The sequence below is a fragment of the Manis pentadactyla genome, chromosome 1 (genome assembly GCF_030020395.1).
Source record: "Manis pentadactyla isolate mManPen7 chromosome 1, mManPen7.hap1, whole genome shotgun sequence".
Lineage (NCBI taxonomy): Eukaryota > Metazoa > Chordata > Mammalia > Pholidota > Manidae > Manis > Manis pentadactyla.
Genome location: NC_080019.1, coordinates 101,468,786 through 101,496,674, shown reverse-complemented (window position 1 = coordinate 101,496,674; position 27,889 = coordinate 101,468,786). Strand labels below are relative to the sequence as shown.

The window sequence follows — 27,889 nt, the reverse complement described above, 5'->3', positions numbered from 1 at the left end:
ATCTGCTCCATCTGTTAGTTCCTGGATTCTGGTTTACACCATTCTTATTTTCACATTAAACATTAACAGTAATAAAAACAGAAAGAAAAGAGGAAATAAAAACTCATATAGGGAAGTTGTAATTTCACACAGGCTTGACAGGAGCTTATTTTCTTCTCAGTAGTCCTAGAAAACAGAAAACAGGCAGGTGTCTTATTGAAAAAGACCTCTTTCAACTTGACTATGAATCAAGCAAGAAACAAAAGTTCCTCAGATGGAGAAACTAAACGTGAGTCATCATTTGTCAACAAATTCTTTAAGGGCTCAAAACTCAGGTCCTCCAAAGTCGAAAGCAAAAAAGAGGGCTGTGACCTTGAAACAGCTGATTTCCAAGCCTGGGACAAGACACAGCAGTCAGCCGCCTTAGACACAGGTGAGCCTGACTGCTGTTATTTCTTCATTTTTAAGAATGTTTTCCCCAAAAGAGATTACATGTATTAAACTAAACATAGTATCAGTCTGTTACAAATATTTATTATCTTAATTAAATGCTTGAAATAATCCACTAATTTTACTTTTAAAATATCAAGTGTATTATAACACTATAGAAAAGTTAAAGAAAACACCTTATTTCCTTTCATTCTAACCCACATGATTGTTTCGTCAAGATTCTTTTCAGTATTTTGCTCATATACATACATTTTATGGTTAGTCAGCCAGTGAACAAACCTTGATTGAGTACCTATTATATGCCAGCCGTTGTTGTGTTAGAAATACAGCCATGAAAAACAGGACCTTACACATACAAAGGTCCAAATACTGACATAATTGCAGTGTGACAAGTGATACTAAGAAGAACAAAGCTGGCTAAGGAGATGGGGACTGATGGTGGTAGGGGGTGGGGGGAGGTGCTATTTTAGGCACAGCTGGATGGAAAGAGTCTCTGACTTGGTGGCATTTGAGCAGAGGTCTGAATAAAGTCAGCCATGCAGACTGAATGTCACAAGCCAGCCACACAGATATTTGTAGGGATAGCTTTCTAGGTAAAAGGAACTGTAAATGCAAAGCCCCAGGTGGGACTGGAACTGAAGTGCTTAAGAATGAGCCAGATGGTCAGGATGAGACATGGGGACAGTGTAGGAGTAGTAGGAGCCAAGTCAGAGAAGTAACTGGGGGCCAGAAAGGGCATATTCTGCTTACAAATCCCTCTTGAGCTTACATGGAGCTGTGACCCACTTCTGGAACATACTGTCATACTGCTCAGTTCCCACTCTGCTACATGATGTTCTCATGCCTAATTTTAACAGCTGCATAATATTCCATCACATGCATATGCCATAGTTACTTAAATTCCTTTTTTGCCCTTCAGTGATTATCTTTGGCTTCCCCTCTCCCCTATTCCCTGCTTCATCGTATTTCAGCTATTTTTTTAGGCTAAATTCCCAAAATAGATATTACGAATTCAAGTTTTATGAAAGCAAATATTGCCAAATCTCTGTCTAAAAATTATGTGTCATATACAATGCCACCAATATATCACCAATATATCATCAAAAATGCACAAAAATAGAGGGAATAACATGAGGACTCCCCATGATCACTGCCCTCTAATAATTATCAACCCCTGACCAGTCTTGTTTTTTCATTTATAGCTACCCTCATGTCACATCATTTTGCATAAATACCAAAAATAATTATCTTTTTACCTGTAAGTAGATTAACTATAGTTTTGAAAATAAGAAGTTAAGGTCTGCCTTTAAGGGAAGACTATCAGAAAATTGTTATTTGTTCTACAGCATGATTTGTAGTTTCAGGAACGTGGTCAATAAATATCTATAACTGATTAAATTAGCAGTGCAAGACCAGGCGACTGGTTATCCCAGCCGGGCAACAGTGGCCGCTCAGGCTGTTGATTGGCTTCTTCATTCCCATTTCCCCCCAAATTCAGTGATTTGTGGGTCATATTAATTTTACCCTCAGAATGGCTCTAAGACTGATGCATTTTCTATATTGTTCTTCTGGCCTTCGTTGTCTTTTGCCTAGACAACTGCAACAGCTCCCAAACTGGTTTCTCTGCTTCTAGTTTGCTCTTCTGCCAGCCTGTCCTCCACACTGCCACTGGGTGCCCTTTCTAAACTACAGATTTGATGGTGTACAATCTGCATACAATCTTTCACTGAGACTTTTTTGCCTTGAAGAGAAAGTCTATGCTTCTAAGCATGATATTCCAGGTGTTTATGATCAGATGGCTTTCTCCTCATGCCCTCTGCTATCCCCCTACCCCATGTTCATCCTCTGTTCCTGACATGATGATTTGCTTGCAGTTTCCTGAACTGGACACATTCCTCCAAAGTGGTCCCCTGTGCCTAGAAAGACCTTCCCTGTATCACCACCCTTCCTTTGCACCCTTCCCCCTTTATTCCTCCCTCACGTCCACCCACATGGCTGACTCCCACTCGCCTTTTAGGGCGCAATTCATGCACCACTTTCTCTTGGAAGCCTGCCAAGACTCACCCACTGAATCTGAGGGACTTATTGTCCCAGCCATGTGCTACCAGGCCCTTTGCATGCCTCCTCCATTGCACTTCTCCTCTGTGTTGTGACTGTGGCTTTCTTGTCGTTCTCCTGCATTAGATAGGTAGCTCCTTGAAAACAGGAACTTGCTATCTTGGTTCCTTGTACAGCACCACCCATGTTATGAACATGTAATCATGTTTTATGAAAGCTTGGGATTCTTGCTCATAAGCTGGAAAACACTTAATGAGAAGATGCTATTTAAGTCACAGAATCACCTGGAGAAGCAAGAGCCTGGTTCAGCAGTAGCCAGGAAAAGGCCCCGAATCACTCCACAGAAATGCTTCTGTGCGATTACATTGTACCTGCCACGGAGTGCCAGCCCTCCCATCTCAGCTACCCAATGCAGCTCTGGCTCATATGGTTTATATATTGAGCATGGCATCAGGTATCCTTATAAAAATAGGGGTTGTAGAGTATGAAAAAATGAAATATGTCAGGGATCTCATTCACTGATACTCATATTTCTACTTGGGTGTTTTGATAAAAATTTATCATGTTGATTTATTTTGGCAATTGAGGAACTATAAAGCTAATAATCATTCATTCACTCATTCATTCATGTATTGATTCAATTATTAATTCAATAAATATCGACAAAGTACCTCTCAGGTAAAAGGCACTGCAGGGTCCCAGATCCCTTGGAGGCCCCAGTAAATTTAAGTCACTCTGTTCTTGAAAGTGAACTGGGCAGGAATTACAGTCTCCATTTTATTGATGAGTAAACCAAGGCCCAGAGAAGTGACTTGCTCACTGGATGGACCCATGATTTGAACCAGGTCTTCCAGTCATATGGTCTTGGCTTTGCCAATCATATCAGACACTGCAGAGCACCCAAGTAGGTTGTGGTCTGAGAAGAGATTTCTGAATCTGTCAACTGGAAGCTCATTGCTGGTGACCTTTGAGAAACTATTCATATAGACAGGTGAGTATAGTTACCAGAATGTAGGGTGTTAATTGGTCAATGTGGTGAAGAAGTGGGGCCAGCAACTACAAACCACTCTTTCCAAAGATTGACAGAACAGTGGCTTGAGGAGTAAACGAAGAAAAAGGTTTGGTGCGGCTGGAATTTCAGCATGGCTGTAGGTTGAGCCTATGGAGATAAATCTTAAAATCAAAAGAGAAAAAGCATAAGATACAATGAAGAGAAATTTTTTGAAACACAAAAATTAAAAAAACACTTACACAAATGGGTTGGACAGACTGTTCTGGATTCAAATTCTGGCTCTCCTACTTACTAGATAACAGTCTGAGTCTCTGTTTCCAAATCTGTGAAGTAGTATAATTGTGACTCTTTGTATTAAGTTTAAATAAAATGTCCTGTACTCACGGGCATGTAAGAGGCAGTACTTCCCCAACCACAATTCTATGCTCCACTCACAATTAGGGTTGCCAGGTAAAATACGTGCAGTATTTGGGACATACTTTTACTAAAGAATGATTACCTGAAGGTTAAATTTAATTGGACATGCTGTTTTTGTTTTTCCCAAATCTGCCAACCCTACCCAAAATAAAATACCTTGTATCCAGTGGACTGTGATAAAAAGTGAAGGCCATAGTAAGTAAAATGGTGGATGATGCTGCCTCCTACTGGTGAAACATAGAAACAGCAGCCGTCTCAGTAAAGATGTACTCCCATAGGTGGTTTTCTTAAAAATCAGCCGGCAGACATGGTAGAGAGGTAGGGTTTTTATTATCCTGCTAATATTTTAGTCTAAATTTATTACTACTGTAATCTTACTATCTTTTAATTTTCACTGGTATCAACATATTTCTTTTTAGCTATAAAAAAGGTTTTATACTTTTGTGTCAGGGATAGTAGAATGTTATTGCACATTTGGAACTTATACTTTCCTATTAGATTCCAGCACAATCTTTGTACATGTTTTAAATTGTACATTTTCACTTCCCAAACTTCTTTAAAGTCACTGCCAGTACATGCAAATTCATTTTTCCTTACAAAAGCGTGATGTGTTTTACATGTGTCCTGAATGCTGGCACATGCTGTAGGTGATGCACTGGTACATACATAGGTGCTCAATAAAACTATACCTTTTATTATTTTAGTGATTTCAGGTTAGTGTAGTGTTATTATAGAGGGACTTGGTGAGGGTGCTACAAAGGTAGACCCTAATAACCAGAAGGACACATGAGGCTTTCTGAATGTATTCACAGCAGGAATTGAGAAAATACAAAAGCTCTCCCAGGCAGTACTCTCTGGATTTGTCACCGAAAGGTCTGGGAAATGGGCAGCTGATGTTTCACTCACTCCCTGTAGCTATCTGAAACTCAGCAGTGATGGTTACAATGCTTTCCCTTCTTCAGCTGTTTGGTTAGGATGCAACAACCTGTGCTTCCCACCTCACCCTGCAGTTGCATTCACAAAGATGTCTGTGCATGCATCCAGCAGTGCTCATCTCCAGCACTGTGCTAACAACTTACCTCTTTGTTTGAGAGCATGACTCTGTCCACGGGCTGAAAAGCCCTAGTCAGGCGATGACAGAAGAGCCACTGAGCTTCTCAGGCCTTTTTGGGAGAAGGGTCCTTGGTGTGCTCAGTGTTGAGCACCGCAGGCAGAAACAGAGGGTAGGTTTTGCCCCCAGTAAGTGCTTCCCCATCTGAGTTGAGGTTTCACGAGGGACTGGTTCAGGGCTGTTGTCTGTCTTGTCACCTGTCTTACTGTAGTCATGATGCATCTTTAATACTGTCATTAACAGCAAATTCTTCTTTATTCTTGTAGCTATACCTCTCGCTTTAGAAATGGAACTGGGATCTGGGATGGTTAAAAATGAGCAGTTCCTGCAGAAGCTGGGCAGAAAGGCTGTCGACAAGTGTCTTGATCTGAATAACTGCAGATTAACAACAGCGGACGTGAGGGAACTGGGTCTGTATGCAGTTGCCTTTGCACAGAGGAAATGAATGGGAAAACACACTCATTTCTCACTTGGCAACCCAGGGTCTTTCGAGGATGAGAGCTGCATCACTGTTGTTGTTTTCTTTTTAATGAGTTAATTGATACTTCCTAAGGTTTCAAAGATTTGAGCTGAGGCTAGGATTAAAGTTCATCTGCTTGTTTTTCCACAAGTTTACCTCCCTTCTGATTGCCTCTTGTTCCCTGAAAAACATCTATTCTTGCATATGATATAAACTCATGAAATTCATACACAAAACTGAGCCCTGCTGGGAACTTAAAGAGCTATTGTGTTGTTTAGTTATCTGTGGAATGAAAAGCTTAGCTGCCAGCAATTATTGCTTATCCCTTTTGTACACAAAAGTGTAACTGCCATTGTTACACCTAAGCAGGAGTATGGCTGTGGAGAAATCCCTCCTCACACCACCATCACCACCTTTTTCTTCCTTTCTTTTTTTCTCAGATACCTTAAATAAATGTTTTAATCCAGTTAGATGTGTCTACCAACAGTGGTATCAAAAGAACTGTGTTTTGTGTGTGGTGGAGTCCTTTACTGTTTTAACTATAATCCAAGCCATTATATTTTGGACAGCTCACTTAATTGGGAACCCTAACTACACCCGTTGGTCTCAAATGTCAGAATCTTTTGAAGAACTTGTGGAAATGTAAGCTCTTGAGTTCAACACAAACCCTCTGAATCAGAGTCTCTAAGAGTAGGACCTCAGAAATCTTCGTTTGTTTTACTTTTTCCTTATTAATGTGTTCCACAGATTTTTATACTTCATAAAGTTAGGATCATGGTGAACAAGATGAAAATACTAAAGTGCTTTGAATGCTAGTGAAAAGAAAATAATTTTTTGCTCTTAAGCATGGCTCAGAATTTTGGAAAGTCTGGAATTGCTGTGACTTTAACTATAGAAGCTCAGCATGTTGCTTCCGACTGCTGCCAGCATTTCAACACTCAAGACAGATGTTTAAAAGCAAACAAGCAAAGATGCTTTACCTCCTTTATGATGGCACTTCTACTCTCAAATCTTGTTGCTTCAGGAGGCAAAGATGACCTTCGGGAATCTTTCTTCACTTTAAATGAACAATGACAGAGCCTCAGAGAAGGTTCCCATCAGGCTTTGTGCCTGTCTAAACCTCCACATGTTGGTCCATTTAAGTATAATAGGAGCTTTTTAAGATGGGGATACCCCCTGGTAATCACAATTTTGATTTTTAAAAAAAGGTAACAGGCACCCTCAATCTCAGCAATATCCTGGCTAACAGAGTAGTCTTAAAGTAATTTATATAATTTAACATCTTAAAGTAATCTAGGTAATTTAAGTGACATTTATTAAGAGTCCCAGCTGAAGGCCTGGGGATCCAATAGGATGGCGGGGTGACAGATAGATAACAGAGAAATCTGCAAAATAAGAGGACTAGTATACACATTACAGGACAATGGTAGTAATAGTAGAACTACCATTTCCACTACAATAAAGGCGGTTTTATGAAATCTTAAGGAGACACCACTGCATTTTCAGAGCGCAGTTATTTAGCAGAAATACAAAATGTCCCAAGAAGTAGGAAAGGTAAATGTTACAATTTCTTCAACTGCACAGCTGAGACCCCTCCCTGTTTTACAGTGCAGTAGGCATGAATCCTATTTACTACGAATCACAAATCACATGTGTAAATCCGTTTTCTCTTGTTCTCTTTTAGTTGCTTTGCTGCCTTTTCTCCCAGACTTGGAAAAACTCGATATTTCCTGGAATGATTTTGTAGGCGGAACCCTCCCTTCAATCATGCCCCAAATGCATCTTGTCAGCAAGTTAAAAATCCTGAGGCTGGGTAGTTGCAGACTCACCACTGATGATGTTCGAGCACTGGGTATGATGAATGCTTCCAGGAAAACACTTTGCTTGATGCACCTTTGCAACCGACCCTCAAGGGCAAATGATCTGGGTCACTGCATAGGATGCAATGCTGTGTTGAGCACCTGCATAACTTCCAAAGAGCTGTGTAACCTGTAGTAGCTTTGTGCTAAGCCCCAGGAGAGAGAAGGGAATGAGGCTAAAAGGCACCTGTCTCATGGAGTTGAAATGGAGATGACTAAAATTTGCTCATTCTGGGTCTGTCATCTTGTTGTGGGTTGAGTTTGCTCTCCTGGGTCCTTGTCCTCACCTAAACAAAGAATTGAAAGGCAGAGATACAGTAGTGAAGCGGAGTGAAAGTTTTATTTGAATACACTTCAAGGGAGCTCTGGGACCGAGTCAAGTACGCAAAGGCCTTGATCCTTCAGATGGGAGGCTCTTTTTTATTACATTCTGGCTAGGAGGCACCTCTTTGATTGACAAGGTGAGGTCATTTGCTTGACAGGTTCATTTATCTAGCCATCCCTCTCAGTGCCCGCATCCTTTCCCAGAATGCACACAGGAAAGCCCAAGGCAGGGCAGGGGCAGAGGGGTGCAACACCGCAATTTTATTTTAATGAGATTATGATGAGATGTGGTCTGGGTGGTTTTTAATTTTGTTGTATTGCGCCTGGGCTGGGACCTGGTTGGGACCGGTTTGGCCTGGTCCCTACAGGCAAGGAAGTTATCTGCCTGCAAATCCTTTGTCGTCCTCAACTGGTAACCCCTCCCTAGGCAGGGTCTGGGTGGGTTTTTCCCCTTAAGCCTTATCTTCCCCTTCCGTGGCTGCTTATGTCTGTCTTTCTATCTAACAATCTCATCTGTAAAATAGAGGAATTAGGATAGGTAATAATCCTTTTCCAATTCCAAAATAATCTGCTATTTTTCTACCTCCATTTAAAAAAATTGAGCAAAACAAGATTTTTCAACTAAAAGTAAGGGTTTAAATAGATCTAGACCTCTATTAAGTTACTTCATATACTGAACCTAGAATAACATGCAACATAGGATAAAACTTGTCATGCTACTACTAACCCAACTGCTTTACTAAAATGCTTCCTGGTTTTAGATGTCACTGATTTTTAAAAAATTCTTCTTTTGGTCTGAAGTTTCTGTTTTTGGTAATGTATTTTGGTCATTACATCTCTGCAAAAATTTCTTTTAAAATAACATAATTCATGACAACTATCTTTTCTCTAATGCCACTTCAGGAAAATCAGGGCCTATTGATGCCCCCTGGCCCACCCCTCCAATAGCTGAGGGAAAATATGCATGGCCAGATCCTAGTTCAAGTCCTAGTTTCAGCTCAAACTAGATTTGTGACCATGGACAAATTATTTAACCTTTCTGGGTCTCAGTTTTCTTACCTCTGAAATGGGGATATCTACCTCAAAAAATTGTTGTGAGGATAAAATAAATTTTTTGAGGTGCCTACCAGATGACCAGCACATAGTAGGTGCTTAACAATTGGTAGATCCTGCTTTTGTCATTCCCTCATCCAAAATTACCTTTCTGTGGTTTTACATGCTCAATTTAGCCCTACTGGTTAGCAGCTGGTTATTGTATAGCAGAGTTGCAGTTTAACACGGTTACTCAAGTATGAAAAGAAAATGTAGTTTCTTTATTTTCTATGATCAACCTAAAATTTTTCATGATCCTCCAACCTTGAGAAACCAGAATATGGAATTTCTTCCCTGGCACCCACTCCAAGCTTTCCTGGTCCAGGAGACAGCCTATAGTTTGTCGCTCTGAGGTTTTGTGCCCTCCTCCCTTTCCAGAGTCTCTCTGGAAGGACTTCTGCAATCCTTCCCATCAGCTGGGGCTTTCCTTAGCCTTTGGTAGATGGGGTTTGGGGAGAATAAATGGTTTACTGATAAAAGAACACAAATCAGAAGGTGTTTCAACATTACCGCACTTGCTGCAGTTGCTTAGTGCTGGATGGCACCTGCACGGCACTCCAGTTCTGTGTGCCCTGTGGCACAGCTAATCAGTGACGCACTTTCTCCACGACCCTGGGGGACACCTCAGGACTGCAGAGAACTATCTCCAGTTGACAGGCAGTGGCACACAAAGTCACACCTGTGCCAGGAGAACATGCATTTTAACACGGGGATTCTGGACTCCTAAAACCTTAATCCAAACAATGAATAACCCATGGTAGAAGTCCAAGCCCAGGAGCAGACAGTGGAAGAGTGAATTCTGAACACAAGGGATTTTCCAGCATGCAATTGTTTGGTGGTAAGATAGACTGTGAATGCTGAGAAAGTACATTTTCCAGGTGTGTGCCCTCTGTCCTGTTTGACCCAAGGCAGTGAAAATCATTCCTAAGGCTGGTTTTGCCAGTCACTTCCCTATTCTCTCCCAGTCTCCACTCTGGAGCCCTCAGATGTTTTCCTGTGGGAAATGGTTTCAGAAGCATCAAGTTTCACCCCTTTCTTACACACCCTGCTCTACCCCAGAGGTGGCTGCGGCTGTTAGGAGGTGCTAGTGCCTGACAGTCCGGTGTTAAGTTCTTTGTCGTGGCTGGTTCTGTGGTGTGTGATATTCTTGACATCACAGTGAGCTCTACTCCTGTGGTGGCCAGGGTCCTACTCTCTGTCACGTCTACCTCTGGCCAAGCTTCTCAGTGATGCAGACCCCAGAGAGGGTGGTGGGGGAAGGCAGATAAACTAGTACAAATGTTTACTGCCACAGAAACAGCCAGTAATAACCATACTACTGATAGGTTTATTTGTTTTACAACAAAACTTGCTCCAAAGCAAGGCTTCAGATCTTTGGAGGTACTGGACTTGCTGTGCCTGTAAATGCAGAAGCTCACCGCTGGGGGTGGGCAGGACCTGGGTCCTTTTATTCTCTCTGTTCCTTGGCACCAGTACCTGGTACCTGGCCCAGCTTTGATAGTCCATAAATAATGGTTGTACTGATTTTGAAATGAATTCCCTGCTTTGCGAACTAGTGATCAAATTGATCTTCTTCAAATCATTTTGTTCCAGGAGATGCGCTTAAAGCAATACCTGAACTTGAAGAGCTGAATTTGTCCTGGAACAGTAAAGTGGGAGGAACGCTGCCTCTGATCCTCCAGGCAGTCCAAGAAGGGAGCAAGATGCAAACGCTTGAGCTTGTGGATTGTGCCCTCACATCAGAGGATGGGACCTTTGTGGGTAAGTGGAATTTGGAAAAGTCCCTCTCAGAAAAAAATAAATGTGAAGATGCCGTGACTGGATCGCTGGGAGTCAAAGGTGGCAGCACTTCCCTTACCCTCAGTAACCCCCAGTCATGAAGCCGTACCCATCCCGCCTGTCCCAGCTTTTACACACTGCGCTTTTATTGAGTAGCTCTGATTTGGATTCCTTTTCTTCCAGGTCAGTTGCTACCTATGCTGAAAAGTCTTGAAGTACTTGATCTTTCCATTAACAGAAACATCGGTGGCAGTCTAAAAAGCATTGCTCAAGGATTAAAAAGTACTTCAAATCTGAAAGTATTGAAGTTACATTCATGTGGATTATCACAAAACAGTGTCCAACTATTAGGTGAGTTAGCAATGCCTGAAGTTTATATGTGCATACATACACACTCACACACACACAAACACACATACACACATAAACTTTCATACATTTTCCACTTGTGTGGCTCTCCACCCTGTTTTGCCCAAGACAGTGAAAATCATTCAGAAGGCTGATCTATCTGGTGACTTCCCTCCCAGCCTCCACTCTATAAACCCCAGATACTTTCCTGTGGGAAATGGTTTCAGAAATGTTAAGCTTCCTCCCTTGGCCATTGCACCCTCTTGTACCCCCAAAGTTGAAATCCTATACAATGTTATAGAATTCTATTCTAGAAGCCTAGAATTCTATGAAAACTCCAGTGCTCAAGTGTAGTAGGGGGACAGCCATTACTTGCAGATTTCTGATCAGAATCATTGGCAGTCTACACAGATCGTAGGAAGTGTGGGTTTGAAGCCATTGTCAGGTCCAAAGGGGACTAAATGGCAGGGAGTCTGAAGTTATTCCTCTGTCTTGGCTTTTGTGAGCCCAGTGTATTTTCTCAGTCTCCCTTCTGCACACCTGCCCCATCCCCCACCCCACCTCTGCCTCCCACCTTGTGATATGTCTGAATGGGAGTTTGGCTTTATTTGTAGATGCTGCTTTTAGCTACATGAGTGAGCTGAGGAAACTGGACCTTTCCTGCAACAAGGAACTGGGTGGAGGTTTTGAAGACTCAGCAGCTCAGCTGGCCAAGTTGGAGCACCTGGAAGCCCTGGATCTTCACCAGTGCTCGCTAATGGCAGCCGACGTGGTGTCGCTGAGTAAGCATGTGCTACAGATGTGCTGGGGTGGTGGGTTTGTTCTCCTCGGCTCTCGTCCCTGCTGCAACAAAGAATTGAAGGGCAGAGACACAGCAGTGAAGTAGAGTGAAGTTTTATTTGAACATACTCTAAGGGAGGAATGGGCTAGAGTCAAAGTAGATACAGGCAGGTTTACTTGCTTATCTGGAGTAGGACAGAGAGTGAACACTTATGCTTAAGGTCTGGAAAATGGAGTGAAATTGCAAAGTGCCAAAGACACCACTGGAAGAGCACATCGACAAAATTTAATAAGCTGAGCAGTAAAAAGTCTTTGAAAATACTCCAAGGAAGGGGAGGGCAGGCAACTTCAGAGAGGAGGAGGCATACCTAAAGGCTGGCATTCTGCCTTTTAAGGCTTTCAAGAATGGGGCAAAGGTAAAGGGTTGGGGGCATAGGCCTGTCAGGTGATCTCATCTCATGATTCCATCCCTGGGGAGAGACACTATGTCACAGACCTTTTGCTCCTTTCTAGGACAGTGGCGGCTCCCAAGTACTGAATGCATCAGTTAGGACTGCTTGCCTTGCCTTAAGATAAGTCATTGGCTGAAGCTAACTTCCTAATTCTCTTTCAAAAGTGGAATCTTAACCTTAAGATATATCCCTCTTGTCCTTATTATGCTAATCTCATCATTTTTTAGGAAAATTAATCATCATGCTTGCCTCGTGCCTGTGCCCTATCTCACCTGCATTAGCTAGGGCACGTCTCAAGGTCAGCCCAGATTCAGAGCATATGGAATGAACTCACATTACAAAGGGCGTGAGTCCTTTCTGGCTTAATCTGATTAGCTCCCTGAGTTCTTGGTGGGCTCCACCCTCTTTTCATCTCACTCTTATCTATCTTTCTGCCTAACAGAAGGACTTTTGGAACTTTGGCATATGTTTGGAAACTTAGCAAATTTGAGATGAACCCCTGAACTTAGTTAACGAGGTTACTGGGAGGATCAAATCATAAAAGTTCTGTAAATACTCAATATAGTATTTGGCATGTTTAAAGTGCCCAGTAAACATTAGTGAATCTAAATTCCTCCTATACATGCCTGTTAATGATAGATGTGGCACTTGAAGGAGAAAATTTTGAATTTATATCGCTGTTCATAAATGAATGTTAGTGTCATAGAGTTAATTGCAAAGAGGGAAGTACAGAGAAAGCCAAAACAAAGGTGTTGAAGCTTTCTACCAAGCAAAGTCAAGCCACTTAGATCCAAATGAAGTTACAGAAAAAGTCAGTGGGGTGGTACGTAATTAGTGTACATTATAACTTTAAATAAGTTTTAGCTACATTTACTTTCCTACCACAGACATAGTCCTGTAATTACAACATGTAATGTCTAGGTGCAGTTTCCCATAACAGCGTAAGCATAGCCTTGAGATGGAGGGTTGTTAGTCCATCTGTGGCCATGATAAGGGAGGGCAGGGGTCAAAGGGAGGGCAGGGGTCAAACTGGGGAGAGCCGTGACTGCCTTTCAAGAAGAGGGTGGGAAACAAAAGCCCAGAAGACTCTTTGTGAGATGGTGCCAAAATGTATTTTATTAATAAAATAGTAAGTAGCTAGTTAATAATATCTATTAATAGAAATGCATGTCCCTGTTGGTATTTCAACAGCCCAGGTGATCCCTTTACTCTCGAGTCTTCAAGAATTGGATTTATCTGCCAACAAGAAGGTGGGAACCGCTTCTGAGCACCTACTTAGCAGGCTCCGATTTCTACCAGCACTGAAGTCCTTACTAATCAACAACTGTGCTTCGGAATGTGAGACTTTTGCCGCCCTGGGTAAGGGAGTTCCCAGACCTGCACTGCACCGCGGCAGAGGAGAGGCCTCTCCTTTCCCTGCGCAGGAGTTCCACTCCAAGGCTCAGCCACTACTGTAGTATGTGATTACTAATCTGTCTTCTTTTCCGGAAATATGTGCTCTTAAAAGTGACCTTCTGAAGGCCACATGTATGATTCTGGCATTTACAATTTAAAGTGTAATAATCAACTCTGGGTGTCCATGTCCGTGGTAACTTGTAATTTCACTGAGGTGCCAATATAAATTGGGATTGCTGTGAGTCTGACAGGAAAAGTGAGGCAACTGCTAGTGTGTGAGCCTCACTAACCGCTGAGCATCCACTTCCCAATAGGATTCACTGTCTTCTTTCAAGAACCTGGGTGTGCCTAAAGGTCATGGATACTGGATACAGCCCAGCATAGGTCAAGGGTCTAGTGAATCTGAAATTTCTGCCTATTCAGGGAAAGAGTGTCAGCAAGCAGAGAGAGATATGCTGAGCAAAGGGACTTCGTCGCCTTTTTTCCAAATAGCTCCCCTGAGCAACCAGCACTTTGGGTGCACGGTGCTAGGCAGGTGTCCCCAATACCACCGCCAGGCTCAGTCATTCACTAGGGCTCACGGGTCTGACGTGGTCCAGCCGCGCCGAGTCGAACCGGACCTGGCGAGAGGGGGGTGAGACTGGAGAAAAAACAGAAGACAGACAGAACTGGGAGGGCTGACGCTCCTGAGCGTCCCAGCCACTAGCCCGGCTGCTCCAGTTGGGCTCAAACTCACATCTGAGAGATGAAGAGTCTCAGGCTCTACGGACTGAGCTAGCCAGGCACAGTTAAGAACAGAAGGGCTCCTTCAGTTCCTCATGGAATGTGTAAACAGGATGTTCTTTGTTCTTCATTCCTGCCACATCAGCACGTGAGGAGTCTTGGTTCATCTTCGAGGACAAGACATGTCCCTGTGGGCAGATAACCTCCAAGGACTGCACTGGTTGTTGCTCTCAAGCTTGTGCTTTCCCGTGCTGCATTCAGACATGGGGGAAGGTGCTTTCCAATTCTGCCTACAAACATGTGAGAAGACAAAGGCCATCCCCTACACAGGTCTCTCACACAGTTGTACTCACAGCTGAGATTTATTACAACAAAAGGATACAAAGCAAAATCAGCAGAGGGAAAGGTGCATGGGGTGAAGTCCAGGGGAAACCAGGCACAAGCTCCTAGAGTCTTCTTCCGGTGGGAATACATATGGTGTGCTTCAATCCAGCAAACTGTAAAATGATGCCTACCAGGGGGGCTCGCCTGAACCTTCGAGCCTGGAGTTTTTACTGGGGGTTGGTCACGCAGGCACCCTCTAGTTCACACATACTAAAATTCCAGACTCACAGAAGGAAAGCTGGTGTGCAGTATAAATCATATTATTTGTAAACACAGTTTAAACTCACAATGAACCACTCTCATCAGTCCAGGAATGGTGGGAACACTTCCAAATTCCAAGTTCCCAGATGTCAGCCAAGGCCAGCCTCTCCAGCAGTCACTTCTAGGGACAGTAGTCTTAGGCTGGTAGGTTAACTCTTTTTTGCACACAAGCACAAGACTAGAGTGGTTGGATTCTGGTTCTTCATGGATAATAATGAAAACAGAGTCCTTCCCTCTGACCTCCCAAGTGTTATGTCAGTTGATACTTCCTTAAAAATGAATTATCCTGTGGATCAGACAAGGGCTATTACTAATTAAATAAATGTATTCTACTAATAAAATAGTAAGTAGCTATTTATTAATATCCATTAATAGGAATGCATGCACATAATTTACCCCAAATTCTAAGAACTCTCTGTATAGGTTCTGTTGCCCTCCTGTTCAGCCCAAGTAGTTTATACAACCCACAAAGACTTGGTCCTTGCCACATACTGCACCCAGGCCTCCCCCAATATTGCTCATCTCTTTGTCTGCAATGCCTGGATAGGGAAAAGTAACAGGATAGGTACCTTTCAGATCTGGAAATTCTTAATCTGAGGTCTGTGGACCTGCCATATCCAGAGAATGGATCAGAAAGTCAGTCTACAGTTATGCTTGGCCAAGGAGGCTATGCACTCCCTGAAACTGACAGCAATTATTTTCTTTTTGGTGGTAGTGGTGACAGGTATGTGAGATACATTTTCTGTTTCCCAAGTGCCTGGAATCAGACTGCCTAAAATCAAATCCTGACTCTGGCTCTTGTTAACTGAGGTTCTTAACATCCTTGTGCTTTAGTTTCCTTGTCTATTAAATGTAAAATGGAGTAATAGCACATACCTCATAGGGTTGTAAGAATAAATGGATTAATACATGTAAAGTTCTTGGAAAGGTGCTTGGTACAGAGTAAATGCTCAATAAATGTTAGTTGCTAATATTATTATGGGGAGAGAGTGTGTAAATTTCAAAGTACATTGTATCTTATCACTATCCAGTTTGACTAGAGCCAATGACTGGCTGTCTCACCTCTGGTAAAATCCAGATTCCTTCATGGGGTTAAAAGGCCCAGATGATCTGACCTTTGTACTTCTTGGCCATTTTCTCCCTCGCTTCTTGAACCCAGCCTCAGATGATTTGTTTTGGTTCCATCCTGCCATGGAGCTCCCTTCTGCCCTGGGCAGTACCTCCTTTTCTGCAAATGCCCTAGCCCCCCGTTCTTTCCTGGGCAGCTCCATCTTCATATCTCAGCAAAATTGTCCTTTTTTTTTTTGTAGATAATTATTTTTTTATTGAAGGGTAGTTGACACACAGTATTACATTACATTAGTTTCAGGTGTACAACATAGTGATTCAACATTTATATACATGACAATTCTAGGTACCAGCTATCACCATACCAAGCTGTTACAATATCTTACTATATTCATTACATCCCGGTTACTTATTATTTTACCATTGGAAGTGTATACTTTTTTTGTGTGTGTGAGGGCATCTCTCATATTTATTGATCAAATGGTTGTTAACAACAATAAAATTCTGTATAGGGGAGTCAATGCTCAATGCACAATCATTAATCCACCCCAAGCCTAATTTTCGTCAGTCTCCAATCTTCTGAGGCATAACAAACAAGTTCTTACATGGAGAACAAATTCTTACATAGTGAATAAGTTCTTACATGGTGAACAGTACAAGTGCAGCCATCACAGAAACCTTCGGTTTTGCTCATGCATTATGAACTATAAACACTCAGTTCAAATATGAATACTCATTTGATTTTTATTCTTGATTTATATGTGGATACCACATTTCTCTTTATTATTATTATTTTTAATAAAATGCTGAAGTGGTAGGTAGATACAAGATAAAGGTAGAAAACATAGTTTAGTGTTGTAAGAGAGCAAATGTAGATGATCAAGTGTGTGCCTGTAGACTATGTGTTAATCCAAGCTAGACAAAGGCAATAAAACATCCACGTATGCAGAAGATTTCTCTCAGAACGGGGGGGTGAGGTTCTAAGCCTCACCTCTGTTGATCCCCAATTTCTCACCTGATGGCCCCCCTGCGACTGTGCCTGTCTTAGGTTGTTCCTCCCTTGAGGAATCTTACCTGTCTCTGGCTAACCAGTCATCTTCCGGGGCCATACAGGGAAATGTAAAGTTGGTAAGTGAGAGGGAAGCCTTATTGTTTGAAAAGGTTAGCTTTTTACTTCTTTGCATATTTATGCCCTGTAGCTTCTATGCCCAGCATTTGTCTTGAGGTATCTTTACCACTTGGAAGAATTATGATACTCGGTAGATTTGATATGAGGCACGAATTCTATTTAAGGGTTGTAATTAGGAAGGAAGAAGAAAAGCTATAGAAAACCTGGGAAGATTGATTATTTCTTTGACATATCTTCTTGTAGAGTAACTTCAGCATGTATAGGTTTTAAGCTACTATTTAAATTGCACACACACATTAACATAATAGGAGTACAGTCACGTAACCAAAACATACCTGTAATTACCAGCCATCTCCAGTGAAACCAAGAAAACCAGTAAGGCACCTTAGGCATTTGTGAAAACTTATCTATGATATGGCGGATATTGTCCAACTAAACTTGAACAGTCTGAGAGAAATCAGACAAATTAAAATTAAAACAACCCATTCCTGGGGAATGTTCACATCCCTTATGTTCTTTTAACAGTAAATAGTCTGTAGTTGTAAGATTTTGGAGCACTACAATTTGCACTTCTCCTAATTCTTGATTGAGTTCCAATAGTATAGATCCAGTCAAATTTGTTGTTTTACTGTATTCACAGGCCAGCTTAGATATCTCCTTCTTCATTCCCATGGCAAGTCCAGGAACTGTTGGGATGAGTGCATCTACAGCTGTAGCAGTGCGTGGATCTTTGTTGGGGTTTTTTGATGATCATCTTCTGGCATGAGTCTTCCAGAGAGTGCTGATGTTGGAAGTTCTTTTTCATATCGTATCCTAGTTCACTTTCGGGGTAGCCCAATTAGGCTTTGATCCTCTGTATAAACACAAACAGACCCTTTGCCTACACTTTTATATGCCCTTTATACTCTTGTGTAGAACTCATTGGAGGTTACCACACAGGAACTGTCCTTTTTTTTTCCTTTGGTATCACTAATCTACACTTACATGACGAATATTATGTTTACTAGGCTCTCCCCTATACCAGGTCTCCCCTATAAACCCCTTTACAGTCACTGTCCATCAGCATAGCAAAATGTTGTAGAATCACTACTTGCCTTCTCTGTGTTGTACAGCCCTCCCTTTTCTCCTACCCCCCCATGCATGCTAATCTTAATACCCCCCTACTTCTCCCCCCCCTTATCCCTCCCTACCCACCCATCCTCCCCAGTCCCTTTCCCTTTGGTACCTGTTAGTCCATTCTTGAGTTCTGTGATTCTGCTGCTGTTTTGTTCCTTCAGTTTTTCCGATGTTCTTATATTCCACAGATAAGTGAAATCATTTGGTATTTCTCTTTCTCCGCTTGGCTTGTTTCACTGAGCATAATGCCCTCCAGCTCCATCCATGTTGCTGCAAATGGTTGGATTTGCCCTTTTCTTATGGCTGAGTAGTATTCTATTGTGTATATGTACCACATCTTCTTTATCCATTCATCTATCGATGGACATTTAGGTTGCTTCCAATTCTTGGCTATTGTAAATAGTGCTGCGATAAACATAGGGGTGCACTGATCTTTCTCATACTTGATTGCTGCATTCTTAGGGTAAATCCCTAGGAGTGCAATTCCTGGGTCAAATGGTAGGTCTGTTTTGAGCATTTTGATGTACCTCCATACTGCTTTCCACAATGGTTGAACTAACTTACATTCCCACCAGCAGTGTAGGAGGGTTCCCCTTTCTCCACAGCCTCGCCAACATTTGTTGTTGTTTGTCTTTTGGATGGCAGCCATCCTTACTGGTGTGAGGTGATACCTCATTGTAGTTTTAATTTGCATTTCTCTGATAATTAGCGATGTGGAGCATCTTTTCATGTGTCTGTTGGCCATCTGTATTTCTTTTTTGGAGAACCGTCTGTTCAGTTCCTCTGCCCATTTTTTAATTGGGTTATTTGTTTTTTGTTTGTTGAGGCGTGTGAGCTCTTTATATATTCTGGACGTCAAGCCTTTATCGGATGTGTCATTTTCAAATATATTCTCCCATACTGTAGGGTTCCTTTTTGTTCTCTTGATGGTGTCTTTTGCTGCACAGAAGCTTTTCAGCTTAATATAGTCCCACTTATTCATTTTTGCTGTTGTTTTCCTTGCCCGGGGAGATATGTTCAAGAAGAGGTCACTCATGTTTATGTCCAAGAGGTTTTCGCCTATGTTTTCTTCCAAGAGTTTAATGGTTTCATGACTTACATTCAGGTCTTTGATCGATTTTGAGTTTACTTTTGTATATGGGGTTAGACAATGGTCCAGTTTCATTCTCCTACATGTAGCTGTCCAGTTTTGCCAGCACCATCTGTTGAAGAGACTGTCATTTCGCCATTGTATGTCCATGGCTCCTTTATCAAATATTAATTGACCATATATGTCTGGGTTAATGTCTGGATTCTCTAGTCTGTTCCTTTGGTCTGTGGCTCTGCTCTTGTGCCAGTACCAAATTGTCTTGATTACTATGGCTTTATAGTAGAGCTTGAAGTTGGGGAGTGAGATCCCCCCTACTTTATTCTTCTTTCTCAGGATTGCTTTGGCTATTTGGGGTCTTTGGTGTTTCCATATGAATTTTTGAATTATTTGTTCCAGTTCATTGAAGAATGTTGCTGGTAGTTTCATAGGGATTGCATCAAATCTGTATATTGCTTTGGGCAGGATGGCCATTTTGACGATATTAATTCTTCCTAGCCACGAGCATGGATGAGTTTCCATCTGTTAGTGTCCCCTTTAATTTCTCTTAAGAGTGACTCATAAATGTCCTTTTTAAGACTGCTCCTCTCTAAGTCAGGAGCCCCTGTATCTTCTTTGTAGCCTTAATCAGAATTTGTAATTATGTATTTATTGGTGTGTGTATGTGTGTTTAATGGCCATATTCCCCCTAGACGGTAACCTCCTTGAGAGCAGGGGTCATGGTTCTTCTTCACTGCATACCCTAACCACCTTTTAGGTATTTCTGCATATTAGTTAGGTCAACAAACTTCTCAAAGAGGTCTGTAATCCCCATAATGGTTGGGTAAACACACACACACACACACACACACACACACACACACACACACACACACAGTACAGTCCACTGTTCAAATGCTCAGAAATTTCTGGGAAAAAATGTCTGGGGACATGGTATTTCATAAATATACTTCCCAATTGGAAAAAGTTGGATATTCCATAAGAAACTTTTGAGAAAAATGTGTGTCTTCTGTCATCAGAAGATGCAGCTCTTTACAATTATAGCTTCATAATAAACCATACTCACATAGCTATTACACTAAATTATACCATCTGACATAAGTCTATCATTCAATTTTAATTAACAAATAAATCAAGTAAATATATATTTGTCCACATCACTTTTAGAAGAAAAAGAAGTGCCATTTCTTATTGGTAGGTCTCTGTACCATACATGTGGGAAGGATTTTATTAGGTAATATGAAAGAATATATATTTTTGAAAGAATAACATGAACATGTTATTCTTTAGAAAGAAGGCAGAATAGTTTAAAGTGTGATTAACTATTGTACCTTGGGAATAAGTTCTTCTAGGTAATTCTCACATTAGGGGCAAATGAGGATTAAGCAGAAACTCTTTTAATTTCCTTTAAAAATCTTTCCAAAATACATTGGTTCCCTTCATTGTCTCTGTAACTGCAGGTAAGTTAACATAATATATTTTGGTGTTTCAGAATCCTAGGGAGGCCTGGCCCTGTCTCTAAACTTCAGCACTGACCCCACGGTATACAGAAATATGTACAATCAGGACATGCTCTGGAATAATCTTAAATAGCTGTCTAAATTCTTTGTCTCTCTCTCTCCTCTTTATAAATGTGACATTAAGGAAAGAAATCCCAATTAATAGTGAATTCCATTTAATCAAGTTTTACTTCTCTAAAGTTTCTAAAATTTCTTCCAATAAAAATTGACAACATAAATTGAGGCCATGAATTTCAGGTGAAAGAAACTGTTCTCTACGCCTTTCTTAACCTCAGCTATATTAATATGTTGTCCTTGCCTAGGTTCCTCAAATTCAGGGCTTATACTCTCTAAAGAAGTCTAAATGATTGCTGTTTTTGTTACTAATTTTAGCTGAAGCCTCCATTCACCTCCCTGCTCTGGAAATAGTCAACCTTTCTTGGAATAAGTGTGTTGGTGGCAACCTGAAGCTGCTTCTGGAAACACTAAAGCTCTCAACTTCCCTTCAAGTGCTGAGGCTAAGCAGCTGTTCCCTGGTGACAGAGGATGTGGCTCTCTTGGGTTTGTATCTACTGATTCCAAAGCAGTCCTGGCATGTGGAACCCACTGTGTCTACCCTGCAAGCCCAGGGGAAGGGAGGTGGAGAAGGCAGCAAGGTCTGGCTGAGCACTCTGGGCAGGAGAGATCTGGTTAAAAAAATAAGGGCAATTCTCAAATCAGAGAGGCAGTGGCAGGTGTTCCACAGAAGGTGTTGGACACAGATGTGGTGGGAGATTCCTTTTGGGCAACCAGCTTCGGTTCCATACTTTCCCCATACATGGAAGTCTTCCGTGTTCTCCAGCCAACTCAGTGTTCATCAAACCAGTTATAGACTGTCTACATGCACAAATTTTGCCCTATCCAGAGGGCACCTGCACTATTACTTATTTTTCCCCTTGTATTGACTCTTAAACATAAATGTGTTTAATTAAACAGGAAACTGATCTTCATCCTAACTGAAATAGGTATCACTTCTGACAGATATTGTTAGAATGTTGTTGGCTGAAAGCTTTGAGTAGGAGTTATTCTCTGTTATAAAAAGGAGATGAGAGGGGTAAAAGATACACTGGAGATCCAATATGAAACTTTGTACATGTCAATTTAGAAGGATGGAAAGAGAGTTGAATAGGAATAACTTTTGCACTGTGGGATTCCAGACTATATAATGCCTTACCACAAATCCCCTAAAATCACCTCTGTGTGTCCACCTGCCATGGGGAGACAATGGATCTCTCATCTGCCCTTATCCCCATACCTCCATCACTATGCAGCCATCAGCTGCAAGGTCTCTGAAGCAATGAGCACCCTTCTGAATAAAGGGTCCAGAACAGGCATCAGGTAGGTATATCTGTATTCTCTTGTGTATTTACAGTCAGTTGTGCTTTAACATGACATACGTGCCAAAACATTTATGCTCTGCAAAAATCACATAATAATCACAGAGCTTAGGGTTAGAAGCACAACACTTAAAAACTTCATCAGTGAAACATTAAAAAAAAAGTCAGGGAACTAATAAAAATCGTAGTGAAGTTTATCCATGTTAACAGTTAAGAAATACATAAATACTACATTGAAGATGGCACTTTACCTTAAAAAAAACCTGAAGTTGGTTTGTGGGAGAAAGCTGTCCACACACTCCCAGTGGCCTGCCCCTGGTTCCCATGCCTGCTAAGGAGGGTCAGAGAGGATAATATACAACTGGCAGGGGGAAAGGGGAGGAAAGGGGAGGGGTCAGGGCTATGCAGCCCTGGGTTGCAGCTTGTGAGTTATTAAAAGTAGCAGAACAAGGATTATCTGACATTAAATAGAAAGTTTGAACCCTGGATGTGGATGGGTGATGTGGATGGGTGAAGCTCATTGTCCTTGTGCGGTGTGTGCATGTGTCGATTCCATTTACTCTTATACCTAAGGTCAGCTGGGTGCAGTTTTCTGTGCTCACCTAGGATTTCCTTTGGACAAATTATGCAACAAACAAGAAATTTGTGTCATGCTCAAACTGTTCTCTGATATTTCAATCTAGTTGGAGCAAATTTGTGTTTTCAAAACAAGTGTTATGGCAAAGCGTAGAGATGAGGACAAAACACTGTGATTTTAATTTGCATTTCTCTAATGACTAAAGATGGTGAGCATGCTTTCACATGATTATTTGTCAACTATATATATTCTTTGGTGAAGTGTCTGTCGTAATCTTTTGCCTAATTTTGAAAACCAGCAAATTTGTTTGAGTTATCCATTTTGAGTTATTGTTGTACAAGGTATGAGAAAAGGGCCAGAGGTTAATGTTTGTTGTGCCTATGGCTGTGCAATTACTCGAGCACCATTAGTTGAAAGGATTACCCATTCTCCATTAAATTGCCTTTGTATTTTTGTCAAAAATCAGTTGGCCATATTTGTGAGGGTCTATTACTGGTCTCTATTCTGTCCCATAGATCTATGTGTCTATTCTTTTACCAATACCACAATATCTTGATCACTGAAGCTTTAGATAGTAAGCCTTGAAATCAGGTAGTGAATATTTTTTGTTCTTTTTCAAAATTGTTTGGATTATTCTAGTTCCTTGAGACTTGCTTATAAATTTTAGCATCATATTGTCAATATCTATGAAAAATCCTGCTGGAATTTTGATTGGGATTGCTTTGAGTCTATAGAAAAATACAGGGAGAAATGATATTTCACTATATTGAGTATTTTAATCCATGAACACAGGATCTCTATCTTTTTATTTGTGTTCTCTTTGATTTCTTTCATTGGTGTTTTGTAGTTTCTACCATATAGATCCTGCACATATTTTGTTAAATTTATATCTAAGTATTTCACTTTTGGGTTGTATTATAAAAGGTACTCTTTTAAAAATTTTGATTCCCAATTGGTCATTGCTACTATGGAGAAATACAATTGATTTTTGTATATTGACATTTTTAGTGCATCCTTGCTAAATTTATCTATTAATTCTAGAAGATTTTTGATAGATGCTATAAGATTTTCTACACAGTTATATCATCTATAATTAGAAACAGTTTTACTTCTCCCTTTCCAGTCTGTATATATTTTCTTTTTCTTCATTATTTAACTGGCTAGGACTCCCAGTCAGCGCTGAATGTAGTGAGAGCAGACATACTTGGCCTGTTCCCAATTTTAGGGGGAAAGCATTCAGTCTTTTACTGCTGACTGTAATGTTAGCTGTAAGTGTTTTTGTAGAGGTGCTCTTTATCAGGTAGAGGAATCCTCCTCTGGCAAGTGTTAAATCAGCCTCATGTTCCCAGGATAAACCCTTCTTGGTTGTGCTGTATTGTCTTTTTATATATTGCTGGATTTTATTTGCTAACATTTTGTTGGGGATGTTTATGGCTATGTTCATGCAACATAATAATCTAATGGTTTTCTTGTAATGTCTTTGTCTGGCTTTGGTATCTGGGTAATGATGGTCTCATAAAATAAGTTGGCAAATGTTCCTGCTTCTTGTATTTCTTGGAAAGATGGTAGATTGGTATTATTCTTTCCTTAACTGTTTCACTGAACCTGTCTAAACTTGGAATTTCCTTTGTGAGAAGTTTTGAATTACAAATTCAGTTCTTAAAAGAGATGTAGGACTCTTCAGGCTCTCTGATTCTTCTTGAGTGAGTTTTGGTACTTTATGTCTTCCAGGATGGCTCAATTTCACCTAGCTAGATGGAAATAAAGTTATTCCCTTATTAGCCTTTTAACAACTATAGTGCTACCCCTCTCTCATCCCTGATATTGGTAATTTGTGTTTCTATCTTTGTTTTTCTTGGCTAACCTGACTAAAGGTGTATTGTTTTCTGTTGCTGTGTGACACATTAATCTGTGGCTTAAAATAATACTCATTTAATTTGCTTACAGTTTTGGAGGCCACAATCTGGTACAGCTTGTCTGGGTTCTCCATTCAAGGTTTCCCAAGGCTGAACTCAAGGCATCAGCCAAGTCGAGTTCTCATCTGGAGGCTCTGGGAATCAACCTCCTTTCCAGCTCATTCTTGTTGTTGGCAGCATGCAGTTCCTTGTAGTTGTAGGACTTGTGATTAAGAAATTCTAAAAGAATGTTTCTGTTAGAAATAAGCAAAGCAATATAAAAGTGCCATAGGTAACCACACATAGTAATATTTGTTATTCACTAAAAATCAAAAGAAGGAAAAAATATCCCGGACATAATGTAAAAGTATAAATTTGACCTGAAAAAAAAAACTTGGCAGCAAAAATTATGAAATAAAAAACATAAATACAGCATCTTTCATATCATAAACTACAAAAAATGCTTTTGTAGCCTATGATCCTATTAACCAGATTTTTAAAAACATAATGTATAAAATACTAGATATAATAATTAGGATACTCACATGACTGGATACAAACAGTAGAGAAAATGTTAAAGAAAAAAAAGTAAAGGGCTAGGTGAGCCAAGATGGTTATAATAAAGGTGACCGCTGAAGCTGAACAGTGGGGAAATAGGGGCTCACTCTCCCGTCTACTCTTTGTATGCTGGGCCCTCAGATGCACGTGCGCACCACTGAGCGCTCAGACGCACAGCAGCGCCACATGTCAGCAAGGGAAAGCCATGGCGGTGGGTCTGGAGTCATGATGCATATGGAAAGATTGAAAGACCAGGGCATGTTTAGTCCTAAAGGGGGAAAATTTGAGGGGACCTTACTGTTGTTCAACACTGCATGGCTGTCATGAGGAAGGAGCTGAGGTTTCAGTGGGCTGTGGGCAGTGGGTGGACTTCACTGGAAAACAGAAAGGGGCCCAAAGGAAGGGCTTCCTCTTGCTGAGAGCTGTTTCACCTGGTGGGGCACCCTGAAAGGGGGCTTCAGACAGACTCAGGCTGAAAATCAGAATCAGGACAGAAGCTTTGAGAGGGATTCCTCTCTGATCACTGATCTGGAGGTTGAATAAAGAGATCTCCACTACTCATGAGATTCTTCACTACTCATTTGACCTCTGTAATCCATTTCTGCTTTTGGCTGCCAAGGGAAGCACGAGCTGTTGGCCGTGGGTGTCTCTCCTACCTTCTCTTATAGAAGTCATTGTCTTTTCTTAGATTCATCATTAACGGCTATTTAATAAGTGCCATTTCAGAGAGTACTGTGATGTGTGCTATTCAAAGGGAAAACTATCCCATGTTTTAGATGGCTCAAGGTGAATTAGAAATTATCCAGGAATATTTTGCACATGGAAAGCACTCAATTAAAAAGTGCTGACTGAGGAGTTACTGAATAAATTAGCAATAAACAATTAAACAGTATTAAACAACAAGAAGACTATTTACAAATGGTCCTCAGTTAAAACCAACAAGCCATCGCTCCTCCTGTCTGTCTAGAGGAAGTCTGCAGGAAGAACAGGGACTGCGGTGCAGCAGACAGCAGAACAGGACAGAAAAGGTGTTCTGTGGGCTGAGAATTGGAACGAAAAAGGTTCATTTTTAAGCCCTACATGGGCTGCACAGAGAGGAAATTTTGTTACTCAAGTAATTTCAGAATAAAGCATTCTTGTATTTTAGCATTTCGAGTGATTTTGCTTTTTTCAGCCTCAGCAATACAGGCAGGCCACCTGGCGCAGCTGCGGGAGCTCGACCTGAGCTATAATGACAACATCTGTGGTGCAGGATGGACCGTCTTCTGCCGACACGTGTGGCTCCTGAAAGACTTAGCCACGCTAGACATCGGCCTTCGGCAACCCACTTTTCGGGATTGTGGACAATGGTTTAGACACTTGTTATGTGCGGTGACCAAACTCCCTGAGATCACCGAGATAGGAATGAAAAGGTGGATCCTCCCAGCTTCACAGGAGGAGGAAGTGGAAGGCTTTGAACAAGGTCACGGAAACAGCATTCACTTTGACCATGGTGGGTTTCAGTCAGCAGATTTCCCAAATCTTAACTAAGCTACAAACCATTCCCCAAAGGAGGAAAAGAACAGGAATGAATTCCAGTGTAAGAAAAGGTGTATCAACTTCTGGGCTGTTTAATGGGACTTAGGTTACAAGAGCTTTGTAAATATATGCATCTAATAATCTAATATGAGCGTGTCTTTATTCTCTATCACATGAAACATTTTTTCAATGGATTTACTTACTGTTCAGAAATCCTGCCAAAAAAGTTTAGATTCTGGTAATGCATCTCCTTTTTTTGTCCTGGAATTTTCTTCTTTTTCTACATGTTAAACATTCTAAATATAAGGGTGTATGTGTGTGCACAAGTCTAATGTGAAAGGCACCAGTCGTGTACTAGTTTGTTATCTTTACCATTATTATATGTATCTTAATGTGGTCTACTTCCATTTTTATTGAAAGTATAGCCTTCATTGGTTTATTATTTATGTTCCCATGGCTTTTATCCCATACATAAACCACAAACACTAATCACAGTCACTGGCACATAAATCTTAGTACCTGGTGGTCAAAAATTCAAAATCCAACATCAAAAACACATCTGTTAAAAATAAAGTAAAATATTTATTAAAATAAACATTACCTTTGGGCTTTTGTTTGGCATGAAATTTGCTACATAAAACCTATTTGATTCACTTATTAAGAGTTTTGTGTTGCTCTAAGTGATCTTTGAAATTTGGGGGATTTTTCATTATGAGAGCATGAAATTCATTGCATGGCAAAGGTGTTTGCTCACACATTTCTACTCCGAGATGCTCTAATCAAATTATATTTTGCTTTCTTCCTACTACACTAATAATATTGCAATCATTGCTTGAAAGACATGTAAAATTTGAAATCAATACTGTTCCAAAAGAAAGAGTCATCAGGATAAGGAGATTTTGAGTGCTGGAAGTAGAGATACTTGACGTAATATGCACTCTTCATTTCTCATAATGTGGCATTCTCACGAGTTCCATGAACACCTATGTTCATGCCCAAACCTTTGAACAAGTGTTCATAGCAGCTTTATTCATAATAGTCAAAAACTGGAAACCAATGCTCTTCAATGGGTGAATAGTTAAACTGTGGGGCTATGAGATACTACTCAGCAAGGGAAAGGAATGAGTCATTGATAACTTGCAACAACTTGGATTACCTAAGTTATCCAAGGTTACCTGCTAT

The 27,889-nt window shown here is 40.9% G+C and overlaps 1 protein-coding gene across 2 annotated transcripts; it reads left to right on the top strand.

Annotated features, from left to right (window-relative positions):
- On the top strand, positions 1–26,898 carry LRRC31 (leucine rich repeat containing 31). Of its 2 annotated transcripts, none has more exons than XM_036898380.2 (9): positions 1–412; positions 5,294–5,437; positions 7,172–7,339; positions 10,356–10,523; positions 10,725–10,892; positions 11,504–11,671; positions 13,313–13,480; positions 21,177–21,344; positions 26,364–26,898. In XM_036898380.2, exons 1-9 carry the CDS (start codon positions 223–225, stop codon positions 26,717–26,719), a joined length of 1,698 nt encoding a protein of 565 aa, XP_036754275.2. In that variant the 5' UTR covers positions 1–222; the 3' UTR covers positions 26,720–26,898. The 2 variants fall into 2 exon arrangements, with proteins under 2 accessions (XP_036754275.2, XP_057355872.1); XM_057499889.1 differs by having other exon boundaries at positions 26,157–26,498.
- The last annotated feature ends 991 nt before the right edge of the window (positions 26,899–27,889 follow it).